The sequence below is a fragment of the Juglans regia genome, chromosome 12 (genome assembly GCF_001411555.2).
Source record: "Juglans regia cultivar Chandler chromosome 12, Walnut 2.0, whole genome shotgun sequence".
In the NCBI taxonomy this organism is placed as follows: domain Eukaryota; kingdom Viridiplantae; phylum Streptophyta; class Magnoliopsida; order Fagales; family Juglandaceae; genus Juglans; species Juglans regia.
Window position 1 is genome coordinate 8,279,629 of NC_049912.1, and position 13,914 is coordinate 8,293,542.

A 13,914-nucleotide genomic window follows, 5' to 3' on the forward strand; every position below is an offset into this window, starting at 1 on the left:
AATAATATTTAATTGTTCGATCGTGAACAAAAGTCTGAATACAAATCGTGTTTCCAACCGAAGGTTGAGATTTATGTCATTTCATTGGGCACAGATGAGGAGGGGTCACTTCCATCAGGAGGCATGCGTTGTGTTAGATAACGATCATTAATTGAATCGGTTTCTCGTTAGCGGATTGTAATACAATGCCGTGGTCCCCAACGAATCGGTTTCTGGTTAGCTTGGACTCTTTTTTTAGTTTATTTGATAATCATAACCTCTTTTTTTTTTTTTGAACTATTCTTTTTTTAGTTAGTTAGTAGGTTGGAGAAATTGATTTCCGGACAATGTCATGATCAACATTAATAAGAAGATTGAGAATATGGTAAATTACTTGGTGAATCATTTAGATATTAACTCTTTTTTTTTTTTTTTAAATATTATTTCATAGAGAGGGATCAAGAAATACTCTCAACTCATCTAATCTCATATTATTATTATAATTTTTATAAATTTTCACGAATAATATAGTAAATAATTTAATTTTTTTAAATTTTAAAATAATAATAATAATATTAAAAAATAATATTTTAATAATATTTTATTTAACTTTATATTTTAAAATTCTATGATAAAGACAATGGATTTAAGTTCCTTTATTTCCACTCAATTCGCATGACTAAATTCAATTTCTCCCAAAGCACACTGCTAAAAGTCAGTGAAATTAATTGAGCAATAACAGCTTTAGGACTCGTTTGGATTCGTAAGTGATCTCAGCTCATCTCAACTCATCTCACTACTATTCAGCAACTTTAACTCATAAATCTCACTACTATTCACAACTCATCTCATTACTATTCACAATCCATCTCAGCTCATCTCAAATCATCTTCGAATCCAAACGTCTCCTTAGTTTCCCTGGCTGTTTGGTGGTGCTAATAACTCTATTCCGTCATAGGGGGGTGACGGTACACACCGAGAGACAGAGAGATTCTTATCCGATCCTTTAACAAGCAATTATGTAGCGTTGGAATTACGCAAAATGCATTTGATTATGCGTTAAGAAATATTAAAGCACCGTAAGTTGTCTGCTCCACAATTGGGCACGTTTCGTTTACTTTTTTTTTTTTTTTTTTAAATATTTAAATTTTCGTTCAATTATATATATTATTCAAATGTAAAAATCAAAATAACTTTTACAAAATTTAAAATAAAAATTACTGTACTAATTCATTGTAAGTGCTCGTTTTATCAAGAGTTTCATAAACTGAAAAATGGAAAGTACGAAGAACAGAAAATATCATATGTAGACTATTAAAATGAAAAATATTGTATGAATCAAGTGAATTGATCATTTGTGTTTACATTTATTTATACTAAAAATAGAAAATAACTAACTAATGTATATTGTCTACTTTAGTCTTGGTCTTTCTTTTTTTGGATTTTAACTCCATATTTTCTGTATGGAAGATGCTACACTCCAACATGTTTAGATAAAGAGATGAGATGAGATGATTTTAAATTATGTATCCAAACAAGTCCTAAGTAATACACAGTTGCACAATAGTAATGTTTTTATTATTCATATATTGTTCAGAACAACATATAAAATTTACGCATCTATTATTTATTCTTCCTACAAATTTCATTTTTAAAAAATTATATTTAAATAACTTTTCAACTTTATAGTTTAATTTTACAAATTCTAATATAAAACGTAGTTAAAAAATATATCAAAATTCTCTATTTCTCTCACAAAATTCACTTAATAATTATCAAAATTTTCCAAAAAAGTATGAATATAAAATACTTTAATTACAAAATAATTACATAAAAATAAATTCATAAATTGATATATCTTGATCTAATTAATCATTCTAGCTCTTGAAGAGTTGACCATTCTGATCATGGCAACCAAACTCCAGCTAGCATACAAATTTCCAGAAAATTAAGTTCCCTTGCCCGCCTATTTTTCTTTAGGTACCTTGGGTTATACATGATTTCTATATCTCTATCATATCCCGCTGATTAAGCCATACTTAATCTAAATGCATATTGTAACTAACTCTCTTTCGGATTCGTGGAGTGTTTTTTTTATATAAAATATCATCTTAATTTATTACTTTTACTTTACTCTATTCATTTAATTGAGCAAAATCTTATTTTACTGAAAAAATAGCAAAATCTTATTTCATATTCAGAGCCTGTCCAGATTTAATTGGGACCAAGGATAGACTCTTTCATGTCTAATTGCTTGGAAAAGATAGATATATAATCTTTTAGTCCAAACTTGAACCACTATAAGAAAAAAAAGGTATTTTTCAGCAATTTTTAGATCGCCGTAAAAAACAAATCGCGGCAAATAGATTTTTAAATTCGCTGCTGAATTTGAAAAATTCTGAGGAAGAATTCAATGTTAAGTTTTTGTGATGACTTTTTTTTTTGCTGCAAAAAACTATTGTGTCGAAAATTGCGAATTTTTGTCGCTGCAAATGAGGAGTACCAACAATTTTTGCTCCGCTGAAAATGAGGAATTTGTATTTGCGGCGATTTTTTATTAATTGCGGTGATATTATGTCGCCGCAAAAAATAATAAAATTTAATTCACCCGTTCGTTTTCCCTTTGTCATTTCCCTCCCGTCTCCCCCCACTCCGCCGCGCACGACCCCACCATGCCACTACCATTCACCTCGACGGCCACCCCCTCGTTCTCCCCCAGCCCCCCGTCGATCTCTTCCTTTTCCACCCGAATCTGGCCTCACCTCTCTCTCTCTGTCGGATTTCTCTACATCGCCGCCGCTAGGGGCGCCGTTCGCCAGTCCTCCGTCGAAGCCCCCTTCTCCTCCACGCAAGGTCAAGCGATACAAACACGCTCTGGAGGTCTCTCTCTCTCTTTTTTTTTTTGTGTTTTTTTTTTTTCGGAATAAACTGTCACCATTCTCTGCACTCTCTTTATTTTGCCCAAGTTTATATTGTGGGTTGTTGTCATTCGCTTATTTGTGTTCAGCTTTGTCCTATGGAAGCGTTTAAAGTTGTTGTTAGAAACAGAGTCTGGGTTTTTTAAATGCAAAATTTTTGGGAATTCTTTATTGATTCATTAAAAAAAATTTGCATTTCAAGTTGAACGTTGCGACTTTCTTTGGTTTAGGATTTATTCTTGTGTTCTTGATTGGTAGAAGTTGCTTTAGGATTTATTCTTGCATTGCTTTGACTGGACGTTGGGTTTGTTGTGGAAGATGGCTTGTACTCGTCTACTTGCCTATTCTGTAATGATAATTTCTGGGGAAGTTTTGGAATTGCTGTGGATCTACTAGTGTTGTTGAAGAACTATGGTCATTGTGGAAGTTTCGGGTGATGCATCTCACTAGTTGTTTGGCTTCTACACTATGCATTTTGTTTGGTTGCTTTTCTTGAGCCGTTGGTTTTTCCCCTTCGCTGTTTTTTATATCGGCTCTAATCCAATAGTATCATTATGGCTTTAAAGCTGTGGTATTCTTCTAGTGCTACGGGATTCTAAGTGGTTGTTTCCTCCCTCCTCACATTCTATATAGTGGGCTATTTGCAAATAGTAAATTTGTATTTTATTGATGAAATAGGGGCCCAATTGATCTGAGTAGAATGTGAGGAGTCAAAACTGACAACAAATCCAACCTTGGAAGTACTAATTAGTAATTTATATTTAGATTATTGCATATGCTTTTACAGCCTTGATGATACTACTCATCTGATTCTAAAGTACAGAACTTGATTATTTAGATTATTGATTACTCTTCACTATGCATTTTTTACTTAATGTGCAAAAAATATATCTGTTAGGCTATGATGTAGATAATTGCCTATGGATGGATCAGATTTATACTGCTTGGGGATGTGATTAGAAACATTACAAATTTAGAGAGATTAATTGTAAGAACCAAAATAGTAATATAGGATATTTTACCCTTCTATATACATATATATATATATATATACACACACGTGTATGCTGTGTTTTTACTGTCCATGGCATGCAGGCAACAGTGGTGGTGATCGTACGTGCATATGGTTCAAACCATGGTATTATTTCTTTGGAGTTTGTAATTTTTTTCCTTTTGGAGCTATATATATATATTTAGGATGTCTGAGATGTTTTCCATGCACAAAGAGTTTCTTCTCGACTATATTAACTTGCTGCTATAGTTTTTTCCTCTAGTTCCTCATGTTAGAGTTTATTACAAAGAGTGCTCATACTCTTGGATAGTTTGGGCATCATGGATGATAGAACTTATATTTAAATGTCGCACTACTTTCTTGTATCGAAAGTATTTTCATATTTATGCCACTGTGACAGAAAGTTAGTATTGATTTAAAATCTGGGCTATTTTTGTTGTAGGCTGCTGGTGTCGACCTAGTAAAAATTCTGGTATGTATGATTATGGCCATGGCTACGTCCTACTCATGTAGCTATCACGAGGATCTCTTCGGTGGCTAATATTCTATTGAGCAGCTCAAGAATGCGATCAGGTACATTAGGTGTTTTCATTGTCTGTGTTCTCCTTACTTGCAAATTAAGGTATTATAGAAATTGGATACATTAATATTTGTCATGGCTCTTTTCTTGAAGTTTCTTATCACCGTAATTTCTTCACCTAAATTTCAATGATTGCTTTGAGACATTGACTAAGTTGTCCCAATATATTTTAGCTACTCAAGAGAATAGTAGCTATAAATAATAACAAGTACTTAAATAATATCGATTGAAGTTTCCAAACACTAACGTTATTCCTTGTTTTTTTCATTTTTGTCAAAACAGCCCCAGGACTAAGGAACTATTTTGGCTATACAAAGGTGAGGTTTTTATCTCTCTCTATAGATAGGCTGTGATACTGACATACATAAAATCATGTTCCACATTATATATAATCGCTTTGATGTTTAGTTGATTTCTAAGGTACTATGTAACTTCTATATAATCGCTTATTAATAACTCTCTTTTATTTTAGCACAGACAAACCGCGGTAAGAATCCATAACTCTCTTTTATTTTCTTATTATTTTTCTTCTTTAGTTTATCATTTTTTTTAATCTTTTCATTTTTTAAGGTACATGAAGTGAGTGAATCATATATATATGACAAGGGAAAAAAAAAACTGTACAGAATGCGGACTCAACCAATAATGAAAAAATATCCTGTACTGACACATGTCCCTAATTAAAAATAGTTACAAAAATAAACTAAATCCCTTGCCGTATCATTCACATAAAGCTTTAATGTTAAGTGTGACATTAAGCAGTTCCAGTATAACAAGTAATGCTATTAATGACCCTATTAATGACACTTTTAACAAAGCAGTTCCAAACGTTTGATGTTCTTCTTTTCTTCATCAATACAGGATATAAAGTCAGTCGTCAGATCAGACTTGATTTATATTTCCGTGACAGAGGTGAGGTTTCTATGTATAATTTAAAATCATGTTGTTTGAAGGATATATGATTGAAAGGCATGACATGAATTAATGACCTAGAAGAATTGGATAATAACCGAAGTGTCTACCCAATGAGGGATCTGATCTTGCTTTTGTATAACAATCCTCGATTATGAGCCACATGATAGCTCAAGACCATCAACTAGCTGGCATATATAGAATCGAGCTCAACTCAATTTAAAGCTAGCCTAGACATTTAAATCTAGAGGTTTTAGTTTATATATATATGTATATATATACACACATCAGTTAGACTCCATTTCCCAGCTGCCAACTTTTCTCAGCCTTCTTAAATTTCCAGTACTTTCTCTCATCTAGCAAGAATTTTCAATTTTCAACTTTTAAATTGTAACTTGTTTTCTTCAAGTGCACATTTTCTAATGTATCTCTTTGTTGTATTACTAATTGGAATGATACAGGTTGTTGAGATCACAAAGGGAAGTAAGGTGAAATATGAGCTTGACAAGAAGATAGGACTAATTAAAGGTATTGACCATTTCGTCCTCTTAAATGGAAGATTTTAGTGCTAGTCTGAAAAGTATATTCTTTCGGCGTTGCGTTGAAGCATACTTAACTAGAAAAGATTGGTTCAAAATGCTTCCAGTCCAAATGCTTTTTTGGGTGTTTCTGCTAAATGAGGACTGTAAGATCTTTGGAATGGTTTTTGAGTTATACTTATATTCTGGGAGAATCTTAGTTCTTGCATTTTGCTACCTTGTACTTTGATTAGATATCTTCCATCAGATTGATCTTACCATCTGCATCAATGGCTCAAGTTGATCGTATTTTGTATTCATTAGTAGTATATCCTCATAACTATGGTCTCATTCCTCACACATTGTGTGAAGACAATGACCCATTGGATGTTTTAGTTCTAATGCAGGTAGTTTTTTAGTGTTCCTATTTATGTATTCAATAGAAAATTCTCAGTTCTCAGTTCTTTGAGTGTTGAAAAAACAAATCTCAGTGTCATATTTTCCAGATAATTATGATATTGTTAAATTTTCAACAAATTTCTTATTGAGAATACAAAAGAATAATTCATTGTAGAAAGTTTCATTGTTTACCTATATTCCATTTCCAGAGATCCCTGAATACAAACTGTAAATTCCTGGGGTTTTCTTAGATTGAGACACAAAGTGCACATTGCTCTTCACTTCTTCGTTTTTCACTTTTCTCCAAGTCATTGCAGTAGTTCAACAAATTTGTCACAACTCTACCAAATAAATTGCCAGTGATGAATTTGCCACCACGTACTATGTTCATTGGAAGCACTTCCATCAGATTTTTGAGTTAAATATTTATTACCAGAAATAGAATGACTATACATGCAAGTGGTAAGTGTTTCCTCCAGTTCTTTACTTAAACATGGACTATTAAATGCATGCTTAGTTTCTGATACTACTATTCCCATCTGTCATCACTCTTCTTTGATGAATACAATCATTTATACTCTTGCTAACATTTTTGAGTTATGAATTATTTGTTATTTGACTTGGTTTCTTAAAAATCATTTTTTACACTCAGATATTTTACCCACTGGCTTTTAGATAATTTGTAAGTCTGGTTTTATGCTTCCCACTTGTGCAGTTGCTTTTTTTAGCAAGAACATATAATTTGGATGTATATTATATTTTTTGTGCATTTTTTTTAATTTTCTGGAAAACTCTTTTGCGGCGAGTAAATTTCGCCTCAAGTAATTTTTTTCGGCAATTTTAGTTATGTGCGGTGATCAATGTTTTGAATACCGTACCGGATGTTGTACCGGTCAAGGTACTGGAACGAAATATTTCGATACCGGTACCGTTTCGGGATAGTCGATATATGAATAAATTATATATATAAATTATATTCTAAAATAATAGTCTATATATGAATAAATTATATATAAATACATATATATATATAAATTATAAATAGTCTAGCTTGAATTGGGAGTAAAAAAATGAGCTTATAGGTTGAAAAAATGAAAAAAAATATAGGTCGAAATATCGGCCGGTACAGGTCGAAATACAAGCCGATACGACTGGTATTTCGACCGGTACGAAATACATATAGTACCTGTACTGGCCCAGTAGCCGATATGGAAATACCGGCCGGTACGGTATTAACAACACTGGTGGCGATACTTAATCGTCGCAAATAGTCATTTTCGGCGACAATTACCCACTGGAAATACATAATGGGGACGATAATTGAAAATTGTTGGGAACATATTGAGTCATTTGCGGTGATTTTCTAACATTTTGCGATGATGTATATCACCGCAATGGAGTTTTCTCAACGATTTAGGGGAAAATGAAAAGGCTATTTCCATTGATTTTTTGGACAGTTGTGATGAAAAAAAAATTGTCGAAAATAATAATTTTTTGTGACAATTTTCGTCAATTGCTAAAATTGATTAGAAATGACACTTCAATTTCTTCGAACATGCAGTGAATTAGAAATCATAAAAAATGATCAATTGCAGTGATTATTTAGAATATTTACGACGATTTTAAGCACTGGAAAAGACCTGATTTATTATAAGTTAAAGGAAAATAATATAACAATATTTATTATTATTAGTAAATAGAACCTTTATTATAAAGCTTTTAACTGTAGAATTTTGTTAAGAAGTTACAGTAATGAGAAGTTGTTTATGATTCCTTTATTAAATATACGTTACTTGCATAAACTTTTCAATAAAATCTTCAATTTAGGTTTTTTTTTTCCATAAAAAAAAAAAAATATTTTCAATTTTTAGATGCTTGAATCACTTTTATTAAATGAAAACTTAGATAGTTAAAAGAATTGGTTAAACTCTCAAACTCAAAAACTAAAACAGCACGAGTTCTTCTACATGGAAGCGGATGTAAATAACATATTCTTCAAACCTAGTTACCTTTTTTTTTTTAAGAAAAATTGATTTTTCATCATTTATTCATAAAAGAAACTTACATTTATGACCAGATACATTCTAGGATGTCTTCATATTAAACATGACATTATAAATTAAAATAATATATATGGAGCTCTACCAGTATATTATTTCTTTTTATGACTAGTCTGATTTTTATTATTGCTGATATTCTTTATATATAAACGTCTAAGTGACAACACTCTATATCTAAACAAAAATTCAACCTCATATTTCATAGAAAGAGATAACTCAACCTTTACAGATAAAAGTTTAAGAGACGATTTTTTTTTTAAATTAACAATAAGGAAATTAAAAAGAAAAACAGTACAAATAGATGAAAAAAAAAGAAGATTATATTTTAGACTAATTTTAATAGACTTTAAAATTTGTGATGACCTGTAAAGATAATACACTTATCTCTTTTTAACTATAAAAGACGTCATATCTAAAAGGTCATATTGAAGAAAATAAAATAAAATAAAGTAAAAGAAATATAAAGTAGATAAATGGTAGGAGAAAAGGGTGGAGAAGCGGAGGCCCAGTTACCTAACAGTATTTAATTCGTAAAATTTAAAATATTAAATATTCAAATCTAATCCTATCAACAGTGAAAATGACGGTTCATAAATAGAAATTTTGTTTTGGAATTCGCCCGGACTGTAGAGATTTATTAGATCCTTTGAATATACTGCAAAAGTCATCGTAGTCCTCCGGTGTTTTTAAAGAACGTCCGTTCTCTTTATTTTGCGACTTTGAAACCAAACTCACGAAATCTCTACAGTCCGGGCGAATCCCATTTTGTACTGTCCAATGTTGAATCTTTTGGTCAATATTGTACGAGTAATAAATAATATCCACCCAATAAATTTTATGACATATTTTATAGTATATATTATAAAATAAAAAATACTCTTTATTTTAAAATATTATTATGTAAAGAGATCAAGTACTATTCAGTTGCTTAAGTAGTACCGTTCTATTTGACCGCTAAGTTAAATTGATTTTTTTATTTTTATTTAATTTTTTATTTATTTTATTTAGCATTTTAAAATATTTTTAAAAAATATAAAAAATATCAATACACTAATAATTATTTTCTTAATTATATTAAATAAATAAAAAAATAAAAATACATAAAATATCAAAATATAAATATAAATTAAATGAATAAAATAACATTTTTCTTGTGTAAAATATTATAGAAGGTGATGTTTATTTATAATTTTTCGTATTATAAATGTGAACTCGACGACATAATATATACTATTTTCTGTGTACGTACACGTAGTGCATTGGATTTTTGAAAGGTTAGAGGTTAGCAGTTAGCAGCTACCGTATTATAGCTAGCTAGAGTCTTGGATTTGTGAAAGGTTAGAAGTTAGCAGTTAGCAGCTACCATATAACATTTATTGTTCCTTGATGGACGGCCACCTACGCCACCCACCAATTTATTTTCTTCCTCACATATTAACCCCTTAATTCCCAACATATTCTTCAATTATCCCCTAATTCCAATGGAATTCCTTTACTTAAAATTTGCATGTGAAACAGTACCTACCCATGCAGACTATTTCCAAGATAAAAAAACTACTTGCCCCAAAAAGAAAAAAAAAAAAAACATCTCGACATTCCAAAGGGAACAACAATTCACAAACCAGATTTTGATTTAAATTTTTGAATATTTACTACGTACCATGTTAAATAACGTAGGGTTGTTGAGCTACATATCTATCCATTCTTCGAACTACCTCGATCCCATTGATTCAAGAGAATAGAGTGATAGACCATCACCACAAGCTTTCAGTCAATATATATTAAATTATTCCAAGCATAGCTGTCTTCCTTATTCCAGCTCCTCAGTATTCATTTCAGGTTCAGATCTCTCACGCAACAAACCGTACGTGTAGGGTTCTGCTTTCAATTCAGCGTGTGTGTGTATACGTGTATATGTGTATATATATATATCCTTTTTCTTTGGAGGGTTAAGATAGCTCAGCTTCCCCCACCGACTTTGTTCAAGAACCCAAAAGAACAAGCAAATTGTTCACTACTACTGAAAATTTAGATTATGAATAGCATAGAGATGGATAACGAGAGACTAACTGCGGAAATGGCGTTTAAAGACTCGTCCTCGGCTGTTATCAAAATCCGGCGACGTTTGCCGGATTTCTTACAGTCCGTGAAGCTCAAGTACGTCAAATTAGGCTATGGGTACTCATGCACCCCTGCCACTATTCTGATGTTCGTTATGATTTTGCCTCTGGCCTTTTCCTTATTGCTTCAGGTCACTGGTTTAAAGCTGGACGGAGTTTCTGAGTTATGGATAAACCGGAGGGTTGTGTTCGATGACCTCGTTAATGCAGGCACGAAATCGGCTGCTTCTGCTTTGTTTCTCATCCTTTTTTGCATCTATCGAGCCAAGCGTTCCAAGCCCGTTTATCTCGTAGACTTTGCATGTTACAAGCCGGACAACGAACGGAAAGTGACCGGCGATTTTTTCTTGAAGATGAGTGAAGATAGTGGAGCATTCCAGGAGGAGAGTCTCCAGTTTCAGAGACGAATAACGGTCAGGTCGGGTCTTGGCGACGAGACATATCTGCCAAAAGGAATTACGTCCAGACCCCCAAAATTAAGCATGGAAGAGGCCCGATCCGAGGCTGAGGCTGTCATGTTCGGAGCATTGGATGCGCTTTTTGAAAAAACTGGCATTAGAGCAAAAGACGTCGGAATCCTTGTTGTTAACTGTAGCTTGTTCAATCCAACCCCATCTCTGTCCTCCATGATTGTCAACCATTACAAGCTCCGAACCGACATTAAGTCCTACAACCTTGGCGGCATGGGTTGCAGTGCCGGCCTTATTTCGATCGACCTCGCAAAAGATCTTCTTAATGCAAACCCCAACACGTACGCCCTCGTTGTAAGCACCGAAAACATCACTCTCAACTGGTACTTCGGCAACGACCGGTCGATGTTGTTAAGTAACTGCATCTTCCGCATGGGGGGCGCGGCAGTGCTCTTATCGAACAGGGCACAGGATCGGGGCCGATCTAAGTATGAGCTCATCCACACGGTTCGAACCCACAAAGGCGCAGACGACCAAAATTACAACTGTGTCTACCAGAGAGAGGATGATAAAGGACTTGTCGGGGTTTCCCTCGCTCGAGAATTAATGGCGGTGGCCGGAGAAGCATTGAAAACGAATATCACGACCCTGGGTCCTCTGGTTCTGCCATTTTCCGAGCAATTCATCTTCTTCGTTACGCTGGTGAGGAAGAAGATCCTGAAAGCGAAGGTAAAGCCATACATACCGAACTTCAAGCTGGCTTTCGAACATTTCTGCATACATGCAGGCGGAAGAGGGGTGTTGGACGAGTTGGAGAAGAACTTGCAGCTGAGTGAGTGGCACTTAGAGCCGTCAAGGATGACCCTGCACCGCTTCGGAAACACGTCGAGTAGCTCGTTGTGGTACGAGCTGGCTTATACGGAGGCGAAGGGCCGTGTTTCATCCGGTGATCGAGTCTGGCAAATTGCTTTCGGCTCGGGATTCAAGTGTAACAGCGCAGTTTGGAGGGCGCTGAGGCCGATTCCGGTGGGCGACAGCCGAGGTAACCCCTGGGTAGACTCCATTGATATCTACCCGGTTAAGGTTCCTGTTGGGTAGGATATATCACTGTACGTGTGGCGCAGCTCTGCGTGGAGGCCGAGGTACAGTACTCCATGTGCCCATGTGGGAGCTGCAATATGACTGTATGTGTGGTTTTTTTTTTTTTTTTTTTCCTACCCTTATATTTGAGAAGAATATTGCTATTTTAGTACGAGTTGTATTGTTTTTAATCATATTAATTTGTATGAAATATGAATTAATATGATTTAAAATAATAAAATCTACGATATAAAATAATATTTTCCTTTTTTATTTGTACGATCAATTATATATGATATAATAACATGCAAATATTTACTAAAATACTCTTCTATATATTCTTATGTAATAATATTAAATCGTTACGTGACCTTATTATAAATAGATACAGTACTGGTACTCATGATTGCTGCACGAGAGTGCAATCTTGTATACATCTCACAATTAGATAGGTAGTTATATAGTCGGTAAGTGCATTGAATATTGAATATATATAAAAAAAAAATATATATATATATATATATATCTTATTGAGAATGTAGGAATGACAATGTCTTGTTGTATGGATTTGCGTCGTGTCAAATTGGAATCGTGCTGTGTATAAGTCAATTCTAATTCAACTTATTTAACTAAACCAGTCAGATTAATATTCAACTTCACTCCTTAATTTCGAATTGTAATCCATCCGTTGGTAGCTCAAATGGTAGGGGCGAACTTGTGGGAACGAGCCCCATGCATCTTACAGTAATTTTGATTCTCTTTGAGATCAAATTGTGATTTAAGTGGAATGTCATGATGGTTTCTTCAAGAGTTGTAATCGAGTTGAGCCAAACCGGTATTTGATTTACCGATCGAGCTCGACTCGATTCAAAATTCTCGATTCAAAATTCTCGAATTCAAAATTTTTATTTATTCTTTGTTTGAGTTTTTTTTTTTTTTAAAAAAAAAAAATTGTTAGATGTCATGAGAGGCGTAAATGAATTACATAACATTTATTAGTCTTCGAGTGGCCAACTATTTTTTCTCCATTTTAGAAAATAAAATAGAGACAAACTTATTGAGAAATTCTAAATTTGACCACCTCCAACTGCATGCGAGCAATCACGACACGTACGCTTAATTAGTGGCCAAGACGAAGAGAGCCCTTTGCTATGACGTTGTCGTTTAACGTACTCTGGTGAAGAAGACGTGTAGTTTGGCTATTTTAATTATTTAGTATAATTTGTTTGATATATCTACCCTATATATAGTCCGAACCTCTGCTTAATTTGTGGCTATGGGTCAATGTTGGCATGCATTTTTGTCACATTCCCTATACATGCTAGTGGTAGCTTTATCAACGGCTTTAATTGATTCCATCCACAGCTTGATTGGGACTTGTAGGCAAGGTTTGTTCACCCAATCTTTTGCCCAAATTTGGAGTCAATTTTCCTTTTTTAAGTTTATTTCTCCATTTATATATTTAATTTTATTATTCACTAGTTGTATGTAGACATATATCAAAAGACGCAATGATTTATGTGATAATTCGATACTAAAACTTACCTCGGAGTGAAATCGACTATATAATATTATCTTTAGTACAAGATATCATATTCTTTTTAATCATATGATAAAGTGAGAACAGAGATGACCCATAGTTATTGTGCACATGGTGTCCATCTGTGACTTGCACGGTAAAATAAATGCAGAAAATAACAATAACAAAAAACACAGGTTCGAAATTAAGGCTTCGTTTAGTTGTTAAAATCATCTGAATTCAATTCAATTCAGTGTAAATTTAAACTAAATCTAACATCTAAATACTTAACTCTCAAGTTATTAAATTTATTTCAACTCAAGACCAAGACCTCTTTACAAGTAGGATCTACAACTTTTTTCAATTCAATACTTCTTTACACAAGAAGTTCACAACCTTTTTCAACT

General features: G+C 33.3%; 1 protein-coding gene and 1 long non-coding RNA gene across 2 annotated transcripts; both read left to right on the plus strand.

The window, feature by feature from the left end:
• The first annotated feature begins 2,630 nt into the window (after positions 1-2,630).
• On the plus strand, positions 2,631-6,346 carry LOC108999304. The gene is made up of 5 exons (XR_001997471.2): positions 2,631-2,859; positions 4,352-4,482; positions 4,772-4,806; positions 5,351-5,401; positions 5,863-6,346. It is a non-coding gene; the product is annotated as an uncharacterized LOC108999304 (long non-coding RNA).
• Positions 6,347-10,101: 3,755 nt separating this feature from the next.
• Positions 10,102-12,158, plus strand: LOC108999306 (3-ketoacyl-CoA synthase 1-like). Its single transcript, XM_018976187.2, has one exon. The coding sequence runs from the start codon at positions 10,414-10,416 to the stop codon at positions 12,004-12,006; it is 1,593 nt and encodes a 530-aa protein (XP_018831732.2). The 5' UTR covers positions 10,102-10,413; the 3' UTR covers positions 12,007-12,158.
• The last annotated feature ends 1,756 nt before the right edge of the window (positions 12,159-13,914 follow it).

Coding starts and splice junctions, on each gene's coding strand:
- LOC108999306 (XM_018976187.2), top strand. CDS start 10,414: ATGAATAGCATAGAGATGGATAACGAGAGACTAACTGCGGAAATGGCG.